The 24,836-nt window shown below is 39.5% G+C and overlaps 1 protein-coding gene across 1 annotated transcript; it reads left to right on the top strand.

Moving 5' to 3' along the window:
• The first annotated feature begins 107 nt into the window (after positions 1–107).
• Positions 108–23,410, top strand: LOC114066890 (eukaryotic translation initiation factor 4E). Its single transcript, XM_027901947.1, has 7 exons — positions 108–187; positions 8,844–8,953; positions 10,533–10,628; positions 12,594–12,657; positions 14,563–14,676; positions 17,218–17,357; positions 18,278–23,410. Exons 1-7 carry the CDS (start codon positions 170–172, stop codon positions 18,390–18,392), a joined length of 657 nt encoding a protein of 218 aa, XP_027757748.1. The 5' UTR covers positions 108–169; the 3' UTR covers positions 18,393–23,410.
• The last annotated feature ends 1,426 nt before the right edge of the window (positions 23,411–24,836 follow it).

Raw genomic sequence — 24,836 nt, 5'->3', positions numbered from 1 at the left:
GCTTCCCGTCGTCCCCCCCGCGCCCCGGGGACTACACCTCCCGGCGGGCATCGCGCCCCAAACGGCCGCCGGCGCCACGTGACCGTCGGGCGGCCAATCGGGTGCGGCCCGCGGCCTTTACCCGCCCCCGCCCCGCCTCGCGGCGCGTCGGCGATCCGAGCGCTGTAAGATGGCGGCGGTGGAGCCGGTGAGTGCCGCGCTCCCTCTTCCCGCACGCCCGCCCCTCGCCTTTCTCCTGCCCCATCCGCGTCCTCCACTTTCTTCTTCTCCTTCTTCTCCTCCTCTTCCTTCTAGAGCCGTCGCGCCGCCGGCCGCGGCGGGCGCCTGGCGGGGCGGGCGGGTGGCCGGGGAGGCCGGCGAGGAGCGCACGCTCGCCAGGGCCGGGCCCGGGGCGGGGGAGGGGGCGGCGGAGCCGGGGCCATGGCTGTGCCGGCACCGCCGCCCTGGTGCGGGGAGTGCGGCGGCGGCTCCGGGAGGGCCCGCCTGGAGCGGGTTGGGCGGCCCGGCGGCGCCCATTGTGTGTGGGCCCGGCGGCCGCCCGGGCCGGCCGGCGCATGTGGCGCGGTGGGGGTGGCCATGTTGGTTCCCGCCGCCGCGGCCGGCCGGGAACCGCGGGGCGGCTCCTGCCGGAGCGGCACACACAGGGACCGAGGGGCCCCGCGGGGAGGCAGCGAAGGGTCGGTCAGTCCCAGGCGCGCTGTTGGGGCAACCGGAGCGGCAGCGCGCCTGCTGAGCCTCAGTAGACTGAATTGCCCTTTTCAGGTTGTGTCATCCTTCTGGATCGAAGTTATATTTTTATTCAAGTTTATATATATACATATATATGTTATATATACACTTCATGATAATTAAATAATTCCTTCTTTTTCCAGGTATTAAATTATGTTCGTGGTACTGTGCTCTGTCTTATAAACGTTGCCCCCAGCCTGTGCTTCCATAATGAGCTGAAGCATCTGGAAGTGATCCAAGTATAGTTGTTATTCTAATCCCACATGATTGTGTATCATGAGGAGTAGACAGCAGAAAGCTGGGTGTTAGGGTTTCAAGAAAACACAGCTAGCGAAGGTTGGTTTCTTGCTGCTGCACTTACCGCCTGTGGTTAAATAGCCAGTCCATTTTTTGGAGGTGCTTTCTAACATTTAGACAAAAACTGCTTCAGTTTGAAAATCACTGGGTTTAAATAAAGATTAACCTTACCTCTCTGTGTAAGGGACATTAGTTCTTCTCTTGATAGTTGTAATCTGCGAATAAAAGAAAGAAAATTTTACCTACGAGGAAGAGATTTAAGTTGGTCATTATTTATAAATTCCTTGGCAGCACTTCTGAACAGGAAGAATGTCAGTTATTAATACAGGAAGACAGACCACCAGCAGTACCCTTCCCGTGTTCTCCAGCCACAGTTGTTTTGCCATCCAAAGGCCAATCTTCCTGAGCTGTAGCCCGTGTACCTGAAGATAAGATCTTCCTCTCAGTGCAGTGCTCTGTTATGGCTGTTAAACTTAGCAGGAATTATGATAAATAATTTCTAGTATTCAGAGCCACTAGAAATTGAAGTTACTCTAAAGGCCTGGCTGTGTGGTGCTGTCTGCACCGTGCTGCTGGCACAAGCCTGTCTTTGCATCACTTTCTGCATTGTTTATCCATCAGTGTTAAGCTGCACGTTTAGGTAGATCGGGGGCCCTAACTTAGCCAAAAGTAAACAATTGATCTTACCGCCCTGTTTCCCAGCAGGATTGGTTTCCCAGATCCAGCTCACCACGAGCAGTCACGCTGAGCCAGTAGAAGTGGAAGATGGGGCAACACAACTGTTCGAGCAATGCAGTTGTTCAGTGTTCTGCTGTAGCTGAAGGATGTTTGACTTCAGGAGTCAGATATCAGCTGTGCTTGCTAGTTTTCAAATTGAAGTAAATAATAAAGTTTTTGTTTATTGCCCTTTTAGGTGGCTCACTTCTCCCCCCTAAGCTTAGAGTTAGACTTTCGTAGTGACCGAGGTCAGGGATGCGCAATGTCACGGAAATGCTGTGTGTTTTCCACTAGAACAATTTAATTGCATGTGTGGTTAGGATTACCTCTTGATCATAGGGAAGCCTTGCTGTTCCTGACCTTCAAAATCTGGACATGAGTTTCTAGAGATGTCATCTGTGATGCTTCCCTGGTGTAAAAATGTGTATTGGGAAATGCAAAATATGACTGAGTGTGGGTTTGTTTGTTTGTTGTTTTTTTTTTTAAAGTAGGCTCCTACTAAAATCCTTGCTTCTAGTTACTTCTATGCTTTCAAATTGTTAAGAAGCTTGAAAAATTCTTCAAACTCTTCACAAATATGAAGTTTGAAGTTCTGTAGAGAGTTCCATGGAAGCTAAGAAAAGGATGATTATTCTAAGAAAATACAGACCTACTGCATGGGGCTTTACTTCTCCACTGCAGGGTAGACTTAACCCTTTGCAACACTGACAGGTTAAAACTCATTTTTTTCTCATGCTATCCAGATTTCTTCTCTTAAGAATATTCTAGATTTGTGAGAATATGCAGGAGTGTTTCCTGTTCAAGTGCTCTCACTGTAACCTTTGAGGATTAAATGTGATCAGATAACACTCTGCAAAAGTCCACGAAGTAAACAAAAAAAACCAGTAGTAATGCTTTAGTAAATAGTAGTTTGCCAAAGGTGACTTTAAATTGTAGCTGCCTGTAACTTTTAGGTGCATGTAAATCTGATCCTTCATCATTCAAATTGGAAATGGGCGTCATGGTTCTTTTAATATATTTTTGCTTAATGGAAGTTATTGTTATAAGTGCAATTCTTGGGAATTTAACTCCACACTTTAGGATACAAGGATCAAATTTCAGTTACCTAGAATTTGAAAAAATACTTGTTTAAGCAGCTAATTATCAGTAGGTGGGACTCAAAACTTATTTTAAATGAAACTTATCTCAAGGGTTTATATAGTGGTGTAAGGCCTTGAAATTCTGGAAAGTTCAAATAGCTCCTAAAATTCAAGGTGGGCTGAAAGGTATTTCTTTTGTGTTATTTGCAGACAGCATGTAAGTTCAGTGTTAACTTTAGACTTGCTCTTTTGCTGGATGTTTCTGCTGTAATAGTTGGTGACCTGCTGTGGTTGAAGTCAGTGCAGCACTGAGCTGCAGCATTGTGAACACAGCTGCTTGCTCATTCCATTTTTCTGAAATGATACAGGATAGATGTATCTGTCATGCTGTTTAATAATTGAGAATATCTGTCCTAAGCTTTTGTAAATTACATTTGTCTGAATACAAAACCTCCTCTGAGAGGAGGAGTATGTTGGACAACTTAAATCTTTTGAGATAAATATTTTTTTAAAAGCAATCTTGAAAAATTACATTTCATACAGCATATAAAATACCAAGCTAATTTCAAGGTAATGCATAAAAATAGCATATGAGACTGAGCTATGTTTCATTTACCAATAGTACCTACAGGTGTGGAGGTACATTGGAAACTTTGATGAGAAAATGTACCCCTTTTGGCAGCTCTGTAAAGTAAAAATTAGTTTGAATTTTAGGGGATAGAGGGGAGAATCAAATAAGGGATTTTGTAGAGAGCTGGCATTGAGGAAGAAAAGTGCAGACTTTAAAAGTGAATTAATGCAACTTTTTCCTTAACTAAATTTTTCTTTCACTTTTGAAGTGCTGTTTATCAAAGTAGCTTGTGTGTATTGCATCCTTTACAATCATCAGGCATACCAGTAGTATGTCCAGCACTTTTTGTTTGAAGACTCACCTTTTGACCACTGACATTATATGTTGTTTTGAATTCTTTCCTGAAAATGGAATGTTTCTAATTTTTCATCTGATAGAAAATTCTGTGCTTGGTTGTACCAGTGACTCAGTATACTCATGGAAATTTGGAGTGGCTTCATGTAGAGGTGTGTGGGGAGATTAGAGGGTTTTTTGTCCTTTGAGTCATCTGAACTGCTCACCTCAGCATTTTGGGAAGTTCTTATTTCCTTGTCCGAGTGCCTTAGAACTAAAAAAAATTTAGATGTGCAAAGTGGATAGATTCTGTGTTCCAGTAGCAGAGGCGGCAGCAGAGTGCTTGCTGGGATGAGGGGGCTTAGCACAAGGGGCAGCTACAAAATCACGAAGATATTGAAGTTTCTTGATATTCCTTGTAACTTGTTTGGTAATGCTAGTCAGGGGGTTGTGAGTTAAATGGGTATGTTCAAGTGTATGTAACTCATTTTTCAGAAGTCAAAAGGGCTAGAAATATTCTTTGTGTCTTTTAAAGCTGAGGTGATGTTTACTATAAAACCTCTGACTTTTTTATTTAAGTCTTTTGTTCCTGTACTCATGTACGTGTGTTGCACTTCAGTTGTAAATTGAGGGGATGTCACTCAGTTAAAATCAGGTTCTACCATTTGTGTTCTATCTGAAAATCTGTGGTGTTCTAAATGATGCTGTGTGCAGTTAGGGTAGCTGCTCTGTATTAGGCCTTGTTATGTCACATCTAGGAATCTTTCCTCTGTCCTGGTGTCTGGGAGTCTACTTCACACTGTTAAATTGGTAACAGGTGCTTATTAGTACCTCTTTTCCAGTTGCTCTTACACACACCACTCACTGGTAGTTTTTACTGCTGTATGCTCATTCCTCAGAGTTGGGTATCAGATCGTCACTTTCTTTGTTTTCTTACAGAACACAATACTTGTGTGTTGGGTGGCCTTTAATCCTTTCTATTCCGTCCAGAATATTTTTAAATAAATAGCTCTTGATTTTGGGTCTTGTGAATTGTTATCCCGACTGTAGCATAGCAGGAGCTATGTGTAAGAAGCAGAAGAACCAGCAGACAGTGGTTATGTTTTTCCCTATACATGAGGTAACTGGGACATGCATGTTTCTCATTCTGCTGTAAACCCTAAATGAGAAAGTGAAAGCTCTGGAATGTGACTTATTTTGGTTTAGTGCAAGAAGACTTTGGAAACCTCTTCCCCCACTTAATTCTCTTAGCCTTCACCAAGAGCGCATAATAGTTCTGGGTTACATCCTTTTAGGCAATTAATGTTGCGTTCCCTCAACTGGTCTTGCTGAACAACTTCCGTGGGCAATTAATGACGTGAACGTGGTCTGGGCAGCATCTGAAAACCCTTGGTAAAACCCAGTCAAGCTTGTTGTTCTCTTCAATAGACAAACCTGATGAGGCAGTTTTTACTGTAAATGCTATTTGTTTCCTGTCCTGGTGACATGCACACCTTCCTTTGATATGTTGGTCATTATGTGCTGTGGAGAAAGAGTAAATAGCACCAATTAAATCGGCAAGTGTCGGAATCCAAGTAACGTGCAGATGCTCACAGTCATTAAATGCTGAGTAGGCAGATGCTTCATGGACTTTTGCAAGCTGATTCCTACATCAAAAACCACGTGGGTAGGGAATAAATGTCACTTTTAATTATGTGCTGTCCTGTATGGGAAGTGGGATTGGCCATATGAAGCTTTCCAGTTTATCTGGTAATACTACCGTATTTTATTACATATGTTTTAGAAGCAGCAAACCAAATAGTTCCTTAGTTTAGTTCGAGATGCAAAGTCAATTTTAGGTTAAAGAATGCATTAGTTGCGAGCAATAGTTAAGTATTAAGAAGGATTTTAAATTTAGTAGTCCAGAAACTACTGGTGGAGTTAGTCTGACTTTAGGTTAATAGTGTTGCAATTTTAAGGTTTCAAGGTGTGAATTGGTAAAATGTGGACAGTGTAACATTAGTTCATGTAGTATCTATAGAATAGAATTCTGTATAACTTCCTGTACAATTGATTGGATACCAGGAATGGACTTTGAGTGACAATTAGTGAAGTTACATATTTCCTATTTGACTAATAATGAAAAGTGCTTTCATATGCAAACACTTCAGTTTCATAGTCAGAAGAGTGAGATAAAGGTAAGATGAAAGGAAATAAGAGCTGATAATGATTAACAAACCAAAAATGAAAATATTTCTTTTTGTTTTCCTTGATGGCTGTAGGAAATATAAGGAAGTAAAAACCGCTTGCTTTAGGCTTCTGTCTGAGACCAGCTAGAAAACTGTTTTATGATAATAAGCTCTGCTTCCAACTTTACACCTGGCGTGTAGAGCTGTACCTGTCCTTGATGGGGCAGCCTGGTGTTAAAAAAAAAAAAAAAAGTCTGTTCTGGCTGGGTTAGTTTTTGAAGAGGAGTGGCACAGTCCTGAGTCAAGGTCATAGTTAGCTGGGCCTTGGAGGTGAGCTGTCACGTTCTGTTTTTGGACAGGAGCTTGAAATAATGGTTAGTCTGAGTTTCATTAGTGCTTTGTAGCTTTCGAAATATCTAAAGGGACTTGTTATTGTTGTGGCTTAACTAAAATGTGCTGAGTCAGATGTCTTTCATTTGCAATTGTGTGGAGGGGGACTGTTGATGTACTAGGCAGGTATTGAGGCTCATTGCCTTTTTTTTTTTTTTTTTTTTTTTATCTGGATGTGCTACCTTAATCCTTTCTGATGTTGTCTTGCATTGAAAGTTATGAAACAGCACAGCCCTGCATGTGCTCAGTGGCTTTGTATTGATTGTTCCAGTTTATGTAGTTATGACACTTCTGGAAGAGTGACAGGTAGACTTTAGTATTAGCCCTTTGTGTATTGAGAGCTAGTTGCTGAGCAAACATGAATAAAATTTTCAACTGGAATTATTTTTGAAAGATAGTCTGCATTCAGCAGGAATGAGTCTATTTCTAAAAATTCTAGTGTAATAGCACTTGTAAATCAGTTGTAAATATTAAATGTTACAACTGCAGAGTACTGCGAATGAAAGCAAGCTTTAGCGCAAAACCTAGTGCTGTTCCAAAATGTCAGCAAGACTTTTCTTGTATGGTAGCTGTATTTGCACATGTAATTTTTCTGAATCTTCTAGTTAGAAGTCCTTGAAGGCGCAACAAACTTTAGTTGTCTGTGCTTGGCTTTTTGTAACTCAACAGAGATGATAAATCAAAGAAGGAAATATTGAAGTGCTTCCTTGGTGTATTCTACAGCTTTCGTGTATCGACTAACTTAATTTGTTCAGTGGGGTGGTTGCGTGAAATTTTATTCTAAATAGAATTTGAAGGACATAGTAAGTTTTTTGAAAATATGTTTAGCTTTTTACAGTATTACACTGGAGGAGGTATGCCAGATTGTTCGACACTGTTTTTCCGTGGGTTTGCTAGTGATGATCCCTTTGCGTAATCTTCAGAAAGCATTTAGTTTTATTAAGAGGCAGGAATATGGCCCTTGTACTCTGTAAATCAAAGCACTGCCCTAGTGCTCTTGTTAGGCCTTCACGCTTCAGTCTCTTTGCAGTGGACATTGGTGCATGTGGAAGTGTTTGAAATGTGATGTAAACCAGCTTTTGAACCGAGGTGCTTTTCTAGGTGAGCTGGTAAACTAAAGCATACTTCATTATTTTCGATTATAAAAGAGTAACTTCTCTGATGTAAAACATATCATGGTTAATAATGCTAAATATGTTGATAATGGAAAGAAAATCCCTGTTAAGGCAGATCTTAAAGTGTTATCAGAAGAGCTTACCAGCTGGGTCTGTGAAGATTGAACAGTGTTATCACTTCCAATCCATTCCACTTTTTTTCAGCAGCTTTGGTGTGATGATAAACTGAGTTGTGTGGAAGCCTGGAGTAAACTGTTCCATTAATTAAATGACTTACCATTACTTAATCCACCCCTATGGTAATTTGTTCTCTTAAGACCACAAAGTTTAAATTACTTCTTAAATACTACTTTTGCATTGCCGCATTTAGAAGTGTCTGGAGTCCTTGGGTCTGCTGTAGTTAGCTTTTGTTTGTATTACTGAAGTGGTTTTTCTTTCATGGGGTCAGCTCTATAGGCATTTTTGTGTTAGCTGTAGGGAATGAGCTATAGTCCTCATTCCATGTTTCTGTGATTTTTTTTCTAGATTAGGGAGAGATGATGGTAACTGGCAGGGACACTTGGCCTCACAATAAACCTTTGTGTGCCCTGGTTTGAAGGAATGGCATTAGAATTTCAAACCTGACACAGTGGCTTCTCGAACTGAATGATGAGCCTGAGGGAGTTTGCATGCAAAGAGAATATATTTTACTATTTTTCATTTAATTATCTTTAACATTTCTATCACTGTTGAAAACTAGAGATTTGAAAAAAACACTAGGAAGTTGAAAAAATAACACTTGGGATCAGTCTAATCTGTGCTAAACCAGTAATTACATTTATTTCATTTTGAAATTTGAGAACCTATGCATGTTTAAATTCTGCTGTTTGGTTGGTGATGATGTTGCAAATACAAAGATAACTACAAACTGGCTTGGCTTCTATCTGCTTTCAATAGTGGATTCCAGACCTCAGACAAATAGGTCTATCTTCTACTTGTAATAGATTTTTCTAAATAACAGCGATTGTACACCTGTTTCCAGTAATACTTTGTCAGAAACTAATTAAAAATAATTTTCCTTCTGAAATTATTACTCTCTAAATTTATTTTAGATGTGCATCTCCTGGATAACGTAGTATATTGTATATTTCTGAAGTAACTCTCAAAACTGTTTCAAAGTCAGACAAGTATGTAAATAAACCATTCTGGAAACAAATGACATAGGAAGCAAATCACTGAACAGCAAAATGTGAATTTTCCTGCAGTTAGGATTTATTGTAGGGCCTGTTCAGATGTTGAAGAATAAAGGGATACAAATTATGCTTCCATGATGTGATTTAGGCCCTCTAATCAAAATTAATTGTAGGAACTCTTGCCTTCAGCCTTCTTAAAGTTACTTCAAAGAACAAAATCACTTCAATAAAAACTGAGAAGGAATGTATTAATAACTCCTTTCTTCAAACAGGAAACCACTCCCAACCCCCCTCAACCAGCAGAAGAGGAGAAAACTGAGCCAGCACCTAGTCAGGAGGTTGCCAGCCCTGAACAGTATATTAAACATCCACTACAAAACAGGTAAATAGTACAGAAGCGTGATTTTAATTTTACCAAAGACAGAAAAATGCCTGTGGCTTTGCAGTTCTTGTTTACCTTACTTTTTCTAGGAGTATTTTCAGAGTTCTGGGGTTTTTTTTGAAGATTTTTGCCGTGAGGTTGCAGACGAAATAGAATCTGATCCAGTTTTTAATATCCAGAGTCTTTTCAGATAGTGCAGTTACAGAAGTTGAAAGTCAAGTCTTTGCAAATTTTCAAAATGCAGCCAGGTACTTGGAAAGAGCATGGCTTTGCTTTTAGTTGGAGATGAGCAGAGCTTTTACTGCTTTTGTCTGGTGTATTTTAATAGTCTGACACTGAGCTGAAGTTGCTGCCCAGCAGAACTGGAAAGCCTTGCCTTGTACTTGAGTAATTTAAGGTGCCAGTCGTAAAAACTTGTAGTTAAAAGTTAGTGAAAAATCCAAGCCTTCCTACAGCTTCAAAAAGACCAGCTAGGAAGTAATTTCCTCCAAGTCAGCTGGAGAGTTAATGTGGGATGCCCAGTGCTTTGTGTTGGTAGGTAGGTGCTACCCCAAAGTGAACCTTTTACCAGGTGACACCTTACTCTTTTCTTAAGTTTTGAGTAGTGCTATGCTGCATGCATCCCATTTTCCTTGTTGTCTCTCAGCTTCCATACTTCCTCTATTTCCTTGAAACGCCTTGATTAAATTGGTAGTGACGCTCCTTTACAAGTGGTAGGGAGGCTATTACTGGAAAGGAGTAAACTTGTAATACAAGGTTTGGAATGTCAGGAAGGGTCTCAGAACAACGGATTGATATCTGGTGACTTAAAATTCTTTGCTGTGACAATATAAATCTACTCCAGTGCAAACCTGAATGATTTCAACACTACTGGAGTGATTGGAGTGAAAAATAAACTTGTTTGGTTAAATGCCTTATCAGGTATTCCATTCCAGCTTTTTAAATGATGCATTTTAGATCCAGAAAGAGCATCTTTGTGTGAAAGGTTCAGTTTATAATGTGTTGGGATTTGTACTCAGAGATTATGATTTTTTCATTTAGTCTTGTCTTTATATATGCTGATTTTAGAACTTGAAACGATGAACTCGTGGGAGTTTAAGATTGCTGCCATTAGTAAGCTTAAGGCAGCTTCCCTTTTAGAATGTATGCTTTCCTTGTATGTGCATGTATAGCTTTGGAGTGATATAACTAGCTTATGTAACCTTTACAAGGAAATTACTGGACAGGGAGCTGTGTTTCTGGTTTGAATAGTTGTTGTTTTAGACCATAATCAGTTATTTGTGGTAGGCAACTGCAGTTTAGCAGTGGCTGCAAGGAGAAATGGAACATGTGAAGCTTAGAGTCTTAGTAAAGTTCCAAAAATATTTAAAATATTTTCCTAAATGGATAGATCAAGTCTGTCGTGATTCTTGTCATGTGAACACAAATATTGTTATCTGTAAAGTATTTGAGAACAGAATTTATCGTGTAGCTTATTGATGAAAACTGACCTCTGTGCTGGTTAATATATTAAGGTTTGCAATTAGTTTGGATATAACAATACTAATAATTACATTTTTAATACTTTATTTTTCTTTAGATGGGCACTCTGGTTTTTTAAAAATGACAAGAGCAAAACTTGGCAAGCAAATCTTCGTCTTATCTCAAAGTTTGATACTGTTGAAGACTTCTGGGCGTAAGTAAAGATTTTTCAATCTGCATGGTAATTCTGGGATTTGTTGGCAAAGCTTATGTCAAAGTCAAGAACCCCATCAAGTACTCCATTAACCAAAAATTTTTGTGTGTAATCTGAAATATTTGCAAAACTGAAGGTGAAGTCTATGCCTTGTGGTAGAATGTCACCTTTGAAGAGAATGTGAATGAAAAGTTGCTCACACTTTCAATGCACGTTATCTTGCTGTAACACTGCGACACTGCTCATGTTCATATGTACATGACACACATGTAGAAAATCTCATTTGTGCAGCAGCTATCTCATAAAAGCAGGACCTTCTAAATTCTGGTGACCAGCTGATTGTCATTTCCTTGGCCCTACAATTTGCCCCTTGATTAAATTCTTAGGCTGCTGGCTCACTGCACATGTTCAAGGGTACCTGAATCTGGAGCACAGTACTTGAGGTTCGTGCAGATTAATGGCATCCTTGAAAGAAGTGTGTTAGAGGTTACAGAAGAAATGACCTTCATTCTGATTTGCAGGTCTGTGAAAGGCTTCCAAAGCCTTTGAAGGTAGGCTTGTACTTTCCAAACAGTGGCTTCAGTCAGATTTGGGTGGTTGGCATGAAACATTTTGCTTGCTGTAATGATGAAAATATGGAGAAAATGCAAGTGGCATGAAACTGAGGGTAGAAGAAAAGCAATATCGCTTTCTTAGTGCTTCATGGTACATTGAGTGGTAGGGTTTTTAAATTTTTTGTTGCATGCTTTTTTTGGATGTGATCAGCAAGGGAGAGACACGGTGCCTTAGCAGAGTAAGATGACTAATTAGCACCAATAGGGGAGAAAAAATGCTTCTACATTTTCAGTAGCCTTATCAGTGCAATCATCACAGGGAGGGGAATGGGATTCTGGGCTTGTAACCAGCTTTCCCATTCCTATTCTGGGGGTGATTAATGGTTGAGTGAACCATAGTTTGGAGACTTGGGGTATGTGATGTGAGCTTTGAACAAATTTAGCTGCCCTAATAAAGTTGGTTAAGGGTAAGTTTTTGAGCTCCTATAACCAAGATTGTTTGGGTAATGAAAAGAAGTCCTTAATGGAGATGTCTGCGGTGAGGGTATAAAATCAGTCAGAAGCAACTAAGAAGTTAAACCTCCTTTGTAGTTGGATAAGGCATAAGTGTGTTCTTCTGGGAAGAAAATGTTATGGTTAAGATACACATTTAAAAACTTGCTTCTTTTAACTGGCACTGTAAATTCCTGTGCCTGATTTCTCATAGAAAGAACACCACACTAATTAATTTCCTTTTTGGTGCTGAACTGTGCCTGAATGTTAGTTAGTCTTGGGCTACAGGTTGTTGTAATATGTGCAGGCAGGAGGGAACAAAAGTAATCTGTCTCCTTGCTAGAGGAGGAGACAGTATGTACTCCTTTCAGTGTGTTTCTCTGAATTGCACATTGTAAATTTAATTCTGAATATATATTTTGTTTTGTTGTGTGTCATCTGTTCTTCCATTTGAGTCCTTAATTCAAACTATTGGGCCTAGAGCATTCATACCTAGAGTAGCAAAGTTGATTGTTTCTTTTAAAAACATTCTCTGCAGTGAGATTAACTTTAGAAATATAAACAATTATTCTATGTATGTATACATCCAGAATACACATGTATGCAGAACTTGTTGCCATGAAAGCTCAGTGAGTTATGTTCCTAATAACTTTGTTGGAACTAGGTTTAAAAGGAGCATTGGTATAGGAACCCCACAAGTGTTCATAAACTGGCTTCTGTTCTGCTGCTTTAAGTCCAGAACATCTTAAAGCATATGCTTTTATACTGTTGAAAAATACTTAAGAAGTAGGATTGCTTTTGAAATAACTTAATTGCTCCTTAATTTTTGGGTCTTGTTTGGTCATGTCTTAAATTCTTTGAGAATTTTGTACTGTAAAATGATGCTTAGTTTTTAATCCCACTTTTTTCCCTCCAATAGTTTATACAACCATATCCAGCTCTCTAGTAATTTAATGCCTGGCTGTGACTACTCGCTCTTTAAGGTATGCTTGCTAACTTTCCTTTTTTTTCTTTTCAGTTATGGATGTTTATGGATGGTTTCCTGACCAAGCAAGATATTGTCCAAATATTTCACTTAAGACATTTAGGAACATGGTTGGGAATATCCTAAAGGTGTTAATTTTTTTTAGGAAGTCCCAAATACGTGCTGTCTGAAAACCAGGCTGTCACTAACTTATGAAATGCAAGTACTTGCTTTAACACTCACCACAGACAGTACGTTTAACGTGTTGCTGTTTGTCTCCAACCTACATTTGAGATATTTGTGCAAATAACTGTGTAAATTTTTATAATATGAAAGGTTTTCCACCTTTATCACTTGATGTGAAATGAGTTAAAATGTCTACAGGAGGCAGGAGTGTTTTTCCAGTATGGAATTTCTTTATGGATTCTACTAGCCAGGTGGACAACACTCCTATTAATTTTCACGCTGCCAGTTAAATGCTTTGTTACTTGTGTGTGAAATAGAGAATTGTGCTCAACATGAACACTTGAAGCACACTGAGGAAGTGCCCAAACTGGTGAATAGAAAATGCTTATGGGAAAGGGTACATGAAGTCATGCCTCAGCTAGGGTGGAGATCAGAATTGGAGCTCTAAATTAAATCCTTACCTCTTGGAAGTTGTTCTAACACACAGCTTCCTTTCTGGATTCAAATACCTAAATAGTCCCTGCAGTAGTGGTGCCTGGTTCCTCCTCTGCTCATAAAGCACAGCAAGGGGCTGGGACTCCTCAGCAGACTGTACCTCATTTGTAAACCCCAGCAGCTTTAGGTAGTGAAGAGGTGATGCTGCTTGAGTTTGGGAAGGTAATGATATTCTTGGTGACTGAAAAACCTTACTAGAATTTTTAGAAGCTGCAAGCCCTTCAGAGGGTAAGATATCTATGGATCATGCTTGTATTTTTTGCATGTGTCTTAAATTTGTTTTTTAAGTACGTGTATCTATCATGTGTTTGCTTATCATCAAGCAGTGAAAATTTAGTTATATAACTGTGTGAAACAGGTATAAATTGGCAACTGTTGCAGATTCATGAGCCATCTCTTACTGTTGTCCTTTAGTTGTGACCTCCTAAGAGTGCCTCTTAAAGGTGCTGAAGTAGTTTAAGATCTGCAGCTGCCAGTGAGGGTGTTATATTTACAGTGAGCTGACACCACTCCATCCTGCATGTTGAACACTTCTTGTTTTCAGCCTAAGTTCTGTAGTGCAGTTCTCTTAATGGATAGTTCTTAACCAAATTCCTTTGTCTAGACAATTACTTACTTTTTGAATGACCTTCTGAAGTGCAACATAGCTGGTGGATCAGCACATCCAGAGTCATTTAATTCAGTGCCAGGGCCATCGGTAAAATGTGAATCAGAGTTTGCTTTGAAATGATATGTTGATTTTTTCTTCCCCCTTTTTTTTTTAATCCTGAAGTGAAAACCTTCTTATTCTCACCTTCTGCATGAAGAAAGTCAGTGAGATAGACTGCCAAAGGTGTCTGTTTCAGTGAAATAATCTGTATGCATAAGCGAAGCACTTGGCTCACATTGCACTGAGTCCAAGACATAAAATAAGGACTCCAGATAAAATTAGCAGCTACATTCTAGTTTCTTGCAAGGCAAAGTGGGTGCTTGACTTTGCCTGTTGCCTCAGGTTTTTTTTAATGTCACATGTAGCTAAGGCTTGCCTGGGCTATGATTCTTCTGTAGAAATAAAGATTAATTAGAGAAAGTGCACTTGTTAAGCTATTTTGGACCTTTGGTATTGGTGTGAGACAGTGTTTAATAATCTTAAACTATACATTTTTTTTTCTTAACTTACTATTTCAGCTATCATTTGCCTTTTGGTTATTCTGTAGGAAAAATATAGACTGAGTCTGATGTAACTTCTGGCCGTTTTTTGCAGGATGGGATTGAACCCATGTGGGAAGATGAAAAAAACAAGCGAGGAGGACGATGGCTAATTACACTAAACAAACAGCAGAGACGAAGTGACCTTGATCGCTTCTGGCTAGAGACAGTAAGCACTACGGCCTGACTAGTTGCAGCTGAGGAGTCTTGTGTTTGCGTTAAAATATTTTAACTGGTTTGATCTTTGTGTGCCTCACTGATCTCCTAAACTTCTTGTCAGTTGTGTGTCCTATAAGCTTTGGTTGACAGGCTTGTATTTGAAATGTGATCTTTCAATAGCGATCCTTAATGTAGTTGTATTCTCTTCAATGCTTTGTTGCAACAGGCAGAGATCTCTGCAGGACAGATTAACCTTTTCCTGTGGAATGTACAGAACAGCTGTTGAGCTACTGTGATAACACTACACTGTCTTTAGTGTAACTTGCAGATTCAACTGCCTAAATATAAAATTTTTTTTTGTACAAATACTTCTGGAAAAGTGAAAAGTTCTCAGGTTTGGGCCTTGCTGAAACAAATGACTGATTTATTTTTGCTCTTTCTGTATTTATCCTAACACTAGGATAGGCAAGCAATAGTATGTTCATCCTGTGTGTACACTATAAATACATTTTCCATTGCTGTTCTCTCTTAGGAATAGATTTAACTGAGTGGTAAATATATTTCTAGAGATTATGTGGGTTACATTAAATGTGTTGTAGGAAAGGATATGACTGCATTGTCTAGGAACTGACTCAGAAGAGCCTAAAACAGTCTACTGTGATCTGGGTTTAGAGACACAGATTGTAGACAGGGCAGCAGCAGTAGTCTTAGCAAATCTCTGGTCTTTCTTCCTTGCTTGTATGAGAGGCAAGAAGTATTGCATCTGTTTAAAAGGGAGAAATGGCCTTCATTCTGAAAGCAGAGGTATCAAAACCCCTTGAACTTTCAGGATCTTTCTAGTCACTGTAGTTGTTGATTTGAAGAGAGGATTGGGAGCATTACACTACTAAGCAGTGTGACTGCACGTGAGTAAATTAATGTCTCGCTGTGTGCATTTGGCCTACACATTTTGGCCTGCATTTGGTGTGTATGAGTCCTGATTCCTGCCAGCCATTACATGTGGCTTGGAAACATGTAGGTAGTCTGAGTAGACTTAAGGTTAGAGGGCTCTGATTTTTGTTTAGCAGCAAGCAATGGCACAGAGCCTAAATACCTGGGTGACTGATATGTGCTCTAAAGCAACCCTGTCACTTCTAATTCCAGTAATTATATGTAACCAATTTTCTCCAATAAAAATCAAAGCCTTTATAATTCCCTTTTGGAACAAATTTTTTATTGTAATACAATGATCTTAACTGTAAATTAAACTTGAGTTGAGAAGACTTTCTTCCCTGTTGTGCAACATTCATGAGGAGTGCACCTGACTAGTGTTTATTAAACATGGTAGTCATCTTTGCCCGTGTGTGTACTAAGGCTGTTGATCAATATTTTGCATGTTTGTGTGTGGTTTAATCTTAGCCATTTATGGCTTGCGTTACTCATCGAGTGTGTGCAGCCTGCAGTTGGGTGTAACATTTAAAGCATAAGTAGTTATACCAGATTTATTCATTAGCACACATTGTCCTTTTTGTATTTCCTTGATGAAGCCAGCCCTTGTAGGTCTCATGAGTGCTGGAAGACCTGCTTTGTTTGAAAAGTTGCAAATGTGTTGAATTTCCAAATGTTATAAGTGATTCTGGAGAACTGATATAATAGCACTGTATTTAATGTACTGTGCAAGTGAATTGAACAGGTGTTCATTCAGAGACTTCAGCGTGTAGAAGGATTTTTAATTCAGCATGGACTAGATGAGTGTCTCAACCACAAAAAACTGTAAGTTTTGACTAGGTTGCAAGTTTGAAGATTTTCAGTATCCCTTTCACAGTTAGCATGTTGCATGGGGATGTGACCCCCATTCAGTATGATGTTCCTGAAGTATAATACATCTGCCAGTTCCATGCTTCACCATTAGAAACCTGCTGGGAAGAATCCTGTGTTACTTGTACACTTTTATTGGTGCACTTGCACTGCACACTGTTCAGGAGCACTGATGCCCACTGTAGAGTTTATGGAAACACTGAAGCTTCCTGACTGTGCTGCTGGAAGTAACACTTGATTGAATAGCACTTCTCATCTGGCTGCAGTCTGATTTAGCTCTGCGTTGATAGACTTCAGCATTGAAGTTAAACCTTACATGGCTGATACTATGCAAGTAGTTCTTTACAGGTTCTTCCTAGGTAATGGAGGGAAACACTTAAAATTTCAGATTTGTCTACCATGTTAAATGTACTGTAGAAAGAAGACATTGCTTTAATTCTTACCTTGTTTTGGATTGGGAGGAGGGGGTAGGAGGCAGCACTGTGTAAATGATCAGTTGTGTCAGAACTTGTAACTGATGGGACAGGAGGAGGAATGGAAAATTCATAGTCAGAGGAAGATGTCTTACTACACCTGAGTTGACATTCACTTGTAACATTTGGAACTTCAGGAAGACACTGCAATAAACAGAAAATGATTGCTATATGGCAAGTGGCTGTAGGCAGTAAAATGTAGCATTCCTCAGTTCTTGTGTACACTGAGTGTTTGTCTGTGGAGCAGAATTGTGACTCTGAACTACTGCTTTGTTTTCTAGCTGCTGTGCCTTATTGGGGAGTCGTTTGATGACTACAGTGATGATGTATGTGGTGCTGTTGTTAATGTTAGAACTAAGGGTGACAAAATAGCAATATGGACAACTGAATGTGAAAACAGGGATGCAGTTACACATATAGGGTAAGTAACGTGATTGGTGTCTTGAATATATGAAGTGTAACCATTCATTTAAAGCCAGCTAACTTGATAGAGAATGCACTTCAGGAAAACGTAGCTTTTGCAGAGCTGTATCTCAAGTTTAAGTAATTCTGTGCCAAATCTGTGGTATGGTGTAGTTTTTTGTATGGGCATGTGCTAGTAATTACTTTGTACTACTTCACTGTAGATAAGAAACGATGAAGAATTGAACACAAATCTTGTTAGAAGTTCTCATTTGTTTTACTTAGTACCTGTAGATAATGTGAGTTCTGTTGCAGCATGTCAGTTTGTAAAGGTGGAAAGTAACAGTAGAGCAGCAAGGTAAGTTGTGTTGATCATCAGCTGTCATATTGCCATGACTCCAGACAGGAGTGGCCATTAGTGTCTAATGAACACAATGTGTGTGTCTAAGGAAGGTACTGCTGCTTCTTTCTCTTAAGATATAAGGTCCAAGCTGATTTTTCTTAAAGCTGCTGTTGAGTAGCTGATCAGGGCCAGTTCCGTGGGGGGCTGCTTTCTATATCAGTACTTAAAGCAAAGACAGCAACTCTGCAGCAGAGGTGTGCGCATGTGGGAATACAGCTTACTGATAACAATGATACTCGTATGAATGGAGTAGAATCCTTGTTCTATATTTATGTAAGCCTGTTAATTTTTTGCAAGGGCTTGTCTTATTTTATATGTGGTAAGTCATTTTACAAAACTGTAAGTGGGTTTCAGATGTAATAAGCTAGAAGAATTGTATTTCAAGTCCTTTATTCATATCTGAGAAACTGTTTCCAAGTAGGCAACTAACTCTTTTTGATGGTGTCAGCATATGTTAAAAGCAGGTGTCCTGATACTAAATTCCTTCCTAAGGACTTTGCTTAAACTGTTGTTCTATTTTTTTTTTTTTCCTCCAGGAGGGTATACAAGGAAAGATTAGGACTTCCTCCAAAGATAGTGATTGGTTATCAGTCCCATGCAGACACAGCTACTAAGAGCGGCTCCACCACTAAAAATAGGTTTGTTGTTTAAGACGACACCTTCTGAGTATTCTTTCATAGGAGACTGCGTCAAGCAATCGAGATTGGGAGCTGAACCAAAGCCTCTTCAAAAGCAGAGTGGACTACATTTAAATTTGATTTCCATCTAAATGTTGCTAAGATTTGTGAGAAGTCTCATTCGCCTTTGTCTTGTACTTCTGTGTTCAATTTTTCTATTTTGGCCGAAATAACCATTACCAATCGGAATTTTAGTACACTTCACCCCCTAAATACATAAATGTGTTTCTGGCCCACTCTGTATTAGCTTGGTAGAAACATTACTATTACAAAAAAAGTTATTTGTTTATCCACAGTATTCAGAAAAGAAGTTGCATTTCTGTACCTGCAGGAAATTACTCTGTTCTACATTTGCATTGTATGCAGTAACATTTTGCTGGTTTGGAAACGAGAATGGTGCATACAGTTTTCTAGCAATTTTTTTATACAGCATCATCTTTGCTGTAACCTATGCTGATGGCTGCTAGATTAATTTATTTGTTTTCCCTATTTGATAACATTAGTGATATTTTGATTTCAGTTGTTTTTGCTCATGTAACATTTGGTGAAGAATCTGGGAGTATGACAAAGGTGGAATAAACATTAATTTTGTGCATTCTTTGGTAATTTTTTTGGTTTTTTTGTAACATCAGAGCTTTGCTACAAACTTATGCATTTCAGTCAAATCAGTGATCTGTTTGTGTGATTTCCTCAACATAAATGTGGATTTTTTTTTTTAATGTAACACCATAATTTACATTCCTTACTAGAAATAGTATGTCTGTTTTTGTATCTTATGCTGTATTTTAACACATTGTATTACTTAGGTTATTTTGCTTTGGTTAAAATGGCTCAAGTAGAAAAGCGGTCCCATTCATATTAAGACAGTGTACAAAACTGTAAATAAAATGTGTACAGTGAATTGTCTTTTAGACAACTAGATTTGTCCTTTTATTTCTCCATCTATACAGCAAGTATTTGTACCTCTTGTGACAAGGCAGTCTCTACTGTGGCTTCTGTTGTAGTAGTGTCTTCCAAGAAAGGTAAAGTCTGGAGCTATAGTCTGTTGAAACTTTTAATAAATCTATTAGATAGCACCCTATATCAAAGTGAAATTATATTGATGTGGCTACTGTTTTTTCTTAGTGGTTGGTCGAATTGCTAACGGTTTGCGTTGTTTCTCTTTTGGCTTTGTTTTGTGCCAACCAAGAATTTCAAGGGTACATAGAAAGCTGTTTAGTTTCAGGTAGGAGCTACACTAAAAGTGCTTTAGTGAGTGATTCTGCTCTAAGGATGTAATTCCTTTACAAAGTACAAGTAAAGCGCACTAGAGACATGGCTACAAAATGAAAGCATGTGAGGATCTAGATAGTGTTGCTAACTGAAGTTTCATTTCACCCTTTGAAAGTTGCTGTGGGAGCTGTAAGTTTGCTTGACTTGCAGGATGGGGGGAAACTGAAGGTCATCGAGTTACCTTGTTTTGAGCAAAAGATGAGATGCTTTTTCTTTCCGCTCATTTAAAGCAGAGTATGCAGCAAGATCAGTGCTTTATTGCTTGTTTCTTATTTTCTTGGTGTGTGAGTAAAGGTCTTGACAGGGCTGTGTAGCCTTTCTTCAGTGAAATTTTAAGGCAGGTGCTTATTGGGGGGTTGATCTTTGATAACTCCTTAAAGCAAGTTCAGTCACTGTGGCAGTAAAGCTTCAGTTGGATCTGCCCAATTAAGGCACTGAAGTCCCCTGAGTGCTAAAATAGACTTGAACGCTTTTTTGCACATTTTATCAGAAATGTGTGTGTCATAAAGAGCATATCAGACTATACCAAAAAGGTCTAGATCGTTAATTACAGTGATGTCTGGATCATTATTATGGCTGTTTAATAGGAGCACTTAGAGTAGGTATCTGTATCTAATGATACTATGCCTTCAGTATTGGTCATTAACCAGGATAGGTGTTGGATGTGGAGAGAGCTGTTAAGGCAAGTTTCTGTGGATTCTGTGAAATTGATTGCCTGTCCTGATTCTGCAGGTGTGCAGAGCAAGTCGGGTTTGTTTAATAAGACCAGTGATAGTGGAATATGGCAATTCCTGTCTGTTTTCCAGCTTAGAGCTTCAGCTAATCATCAGTAATGCTTGCATGCATGGGAACGTAAAGATGAATCGGCTTCCTGAGTGGTGACTTTGAGTTGTCTTTGTGTGTGTAATTTGGGAGCACTGTGGCCAGGCTCACTAAAGGGAGTGTCATTCCAAAATGCTGGTAGTGCTTCCCTTTTGTAAAGAGTGCTGAGATTAGCCTGAATGCTGTTCTGAGAAGCACATAGTATTGGTTTTGTCTCATTTCACTGCAAGTCTGAGCAGAATATTATTTAGGGCAGCGGCATTTTTTCATCTAGAAAAACGATTGATTTCTTTTGGTATGGTCTCTGATTTTTCAGCCTGAGCCTCTTTAAGCAGCCAACTGACTTGCACTGTAATATGAAACTGCAGGTAGGTTGATTCGAGGCTCTTTGCTGCCCTGTAACAATTGTGATATTTCTAGAAGACTTGAGAGAAAATTAGCTGGCATAGTTGCTTTTTCAAATATATAACCTATGCCTCTAATTCACTGTTAGAAGAAGTAAATAACCGTGAACCTAGTTTTCTCCAGCTTGCAAATCACTTTGTGCTGCATACTAATGTTCTTCTGATTATAATGGTGTAGTTTGTATTTGCGCTACAGGAGAAAACTGAGAGCTTTCCATTCTGTGTATCAATAAAACAGCCACAGGCTCAAGAGAGGAAAAAAGCAGTAAACATTTAAGTATCTAATGTTGGTGCAAAATACTCAATGTTGTTAAACTCTGAAGGGTTGGTAGCCATTGACTGTGTGTGGTTTTAGTAAGCCTGGGAAGACTAAAGAGTCCAAATCATCTTCATTCAGAAGCGGTTTTGTGTGGTACAAAACCAGCAGAGCAAGGAAAGCAGAAACTTGCTGTGTTCGAAGAGGTGTAAGAACGTGCGGAAACACAGCCTGGGAAGATGGGTAACAGATGAGGAGTATGTGTGAATTGCCAGCTTCTGGGTGTACTGGAAGTCTGTGCAATGCTTTTCATTGTCACTTCCTGTTTGTCTTGCTTTGCTTGTCACTGTCTTGTGTTTCAGGCTGTCTCTAGCTCAGGAAACTTAATTTTAATGTTAGCCAAATTCTGGAAACTTGGAACAGTAGCTTTTAGCCAAGCTTGGACTGAGCTCAATTCCTCTATCCTACCTAATGGAATCTTTTCCTACTGAAATGCTGGGAAAAATTGTTCGGGACTCCATGGGGCCCTTACTAAAAGAAAAAATAAATTTGTTACATTTCAGTCTGTAAAATATATCTTCCCTTCGATATGTGACTTTCCATGTTTCCAAGAAGCTTTATTTTTGAGTCTAGGCCTGATGGCTTTAAAACTAGATTTTAAGAATATCCTTCACTGAAGTACTCAACCAAATAGTTGAGCTTGATAGTTAAACCCATAAAGCTTTCAGTGGCACTTCACTTTTAGATGACTTTGCCCTGTTAAGAACAGTCGGTGGTTTCCACAAAATTCTTCTGTGATTAGGTTTTAGTTAGGTCTTACAATAAACTTTTCTAATGCAAAATTTGTGCCTTTTCACATCGGGCAAGAAACAGACAAATGAAAAATGACATGACCAGTAAGGAAATAGTTATACCTGGTTCACTTTGAGACATTTCATACCTGTCTGTCCAAATTAGGCTGAGAGAAGTGCAGAGCATATTAACAAGCAGTATGGAATCAGACCTATCGAATGTACCTGCTGTACCTCTCCGTCACTTCCAAGCTCCAGAAGCTGTTAAATCTTGAAGGTTTGCCATTTTGATTTCTGTGGGACGCCCATTCACTTTAGCTGCTTGAACATATTTTTCTGCCTCTTAGCTCTTAGTTTTGTATTCCACCAGAATTTGTTTTCAGTCATCTGGCTCAGGCACTGCAGCAAAGCCTTTAAAAAGCACTTAAATTCCTTCCCCTGTGATAAAAACCATGGTCCCTCCTGCTCTTGCCTGGTGGCTGCCTGGCACTTTCCCAAAAGACTATGGGATTCCCTTCTAACCTTTCTGTTTTGAAATAAAGCAGGTTCCAATGTCCAGAGATAAACGTGAACTGTGGCTGTGCACATGTTGACTGTTAAATTTCCCAGTGTTAACTTGTTTTGTGTGATGCCTTAAATGTAAAAACATCCTAGTTGAAGTTTGTCTGTTGGTATCAGTTTGCCTGCTAACCAAACATTACTCAGATTTTTTTTTTTTTATTTAATACTCCCTGCTAGTACTGAGCGTGTGACAAGCTTAGCTGAGAATTTGTGGGGTTTATGGCTGCGTGGGGTTTGACTGCCTCTGCTTTTCTCATCTCCGTTTTTCTAAATCCTGATACTTTTCAAGCCTTATTAAAACATGTTTAATAAAGGGAAAAATTACACTGAGTCTAGTCACTGCTTTTTTAGTCAATGTGATACCATGGAGAATTCCAGGTGTTGCTAAACCCAGATAAAGACTCTGTGACTTCTTTGGCATAATAATCTGCTTATGGGATTTCATTTTCTTATCTCTAGCCATGTAAGTATGATAATAGTGAAAATGATACTTGAAAGTGTGTGTGTGAATATATCATATATAAAGCAAAAATTACTCATCTATTTTTTCAAAGTAGAAAATTGTTTTTTTATTTCTGAAAGGTTTCTTTGACTTTCTGTAATGAATTATTGGATTTTGCTTTCAATAGGTAGTTTAGATAATCTTTTTTCCTATGTTGTGCCTATTAATGTTATCAAAGAGTTGGAGCCAACCTCCTAGGTAAGGTTTGGCATTCTTTAAAGTAAAGCTAGTTTTTGAGCCTTATCTTCCTCCGTATGTACAGGGTAGTTTATCCTAGTGCATCTCACCCTGAGCCGTACAAATACACAGAAAATATGATGAGAAATTGGAAGGTACTACTTTATTTCTGTAGCTTGAATGAAAATAAAGTTTCTGAGGAACTAATGTCTCAGCTTCTTGACTCTGTCTGGGATGTAGAGAAACACAGATTGTTGATGAATGAGTTTGGGGCTACTTGGAAATGTGTGTTCACTCTTCAGTTTGGAGCTTTTGTGTAGCTGGGGCTCCTGCACTCACTCACAGACAAGCCTTGTTCTGAACAGAACTGGGGTGACATGATTGCAAAACCACTGCTGACTGCTCTTGCCTTGTTTTGCCATAGTTTGTTTGGTAGGAAGGAGTAGTCTACATGTGTTAGTGTAGTGGCACCAGCTAGCAGGAAACTGCAGGTGAACTCCTAATAGGAGCTCCTGTTGTGCCACCGTGGTGATGTTTAACAACTCTAGATGGTGTCTTGAACTTGCAGGAGGGGTTTTGGTCTGTTTCTGCTGTCCATGGTGGCAAAAAAGAACTTGTCTCTGTGTGTCATTGCACAATTGTGCACTTAATGCTTGAGATTTTTTATTTTTTTGAGACAAGAATAGGTGTTTGACTGCTGTAAACTGATTTCACTACTTGGCCTCAGTTCATCTCATGTGTTTGAAGTGGGAGTGCCTTGTGCATAGTGACAAAATGGTGCCTATCACTGTCCAGAGCTGGTGATGCTGCTTCAGAGTTACCCTGGAAAATCCCTCCTTGAGTTCATTCCCTCAAAGCAAGGAAGAAATAGCTGCAGGCTCATGTCTGGGGACAGATGTGTTCCAGAATGGGTGGGTAAAAACGAACTGGAAAAGTGTTCATCATCCTAAGTGTTCATCAACAGAAGTGTGTCTTCCCTGCACACACCAACTTGTGGTTGGTGAGGTGAGGTGGGAATCGAGGGCAGAACTGAGGTGTGATTTTTCTCAGGCCATGATGGGTTGTAAAGTGGTGCAGACTAAGCTGTAACAGCAGTAACTGTTAGGGTAATGTACTGCAAAAAAACTAATAACTTTAGATACGGATGGCTTCTTAAGCAATAGATAGTTCTTTCACACTTGTGTGAAATGTGAAAATGATGCAAAGGGAGGAACTGGATTCTTTTCTAACAGATTTGAGGCCTTTCCTTGGGCATTGTTCCTCGGTAGATGCAGTGCTGTCCAGCCATCCCTCTGCAGTGTGCAGTGGGGTCTCACCACAGTGGGAGCAGTGGGCACTGCTGAGGGCGTACCCAGACTAATAGAGCTCTCAGCAGTGGGAGCTGGTTCTGTTGTAAGCTTTTATTGTGAGTGCTATTGGTTACCTTCAGAAAGTCCCAGGACTGAGACATGAAGTTTTCACTTCTACCCTGACATAACCTCCTCCAACTATATTTGTATTACAGTGTAAAAATACAGTCCTGGTTCTGTGCACTTAATGTTGTTGCACTAACCCTCTCACTTGTATGGTTTTCAAGGTTGGGATTGTAATCCAGGATGAATATTCATGTGAAATTCTAGGTGGTCTGCCAGAA

The sequence above is a fragment of the Empidonax traillii genome, unplaced genomic scaffold (genome assembly GCF_003031625.1).
Source record: "Empidonax traillii isolate 1590-97213 ecotype Southwest subspecies unplaced genomic scaffold, ASM303162v1 scaffold824:size280585, whole genome shotgun sequence".
Lineage (NCBI taxonomy): Eukaryota > Metazoa > Chordata > Aves > Passeriformes > Tyrannidae > Empidonax > Empidonax traillii.
Note: the sequence above shows the minus strand (reverse complement) of the source record. Positions and strands in the feature narration are given on the sequence as shown.

Bases quoted from the DNA above. Each gene is read 5' to 3' on its own strand.
- LOC114066890 (XM_027901947.1), top strand. The intron at 10,629-12,593 runs GTAAGTAAAGAT...TCCCTCCAATAG, and splicing joins ACTGTTGAAGACTTCTGGGC to TTTATACAACCATATCCAGC. The intron at 12,658-14,562 runs GTATGCTTGCTA...CGTTTTTTGCAG, and splicing joins GTGACTACTCGCTCTTTAAG to GATGGGATTGAACCCATGTG.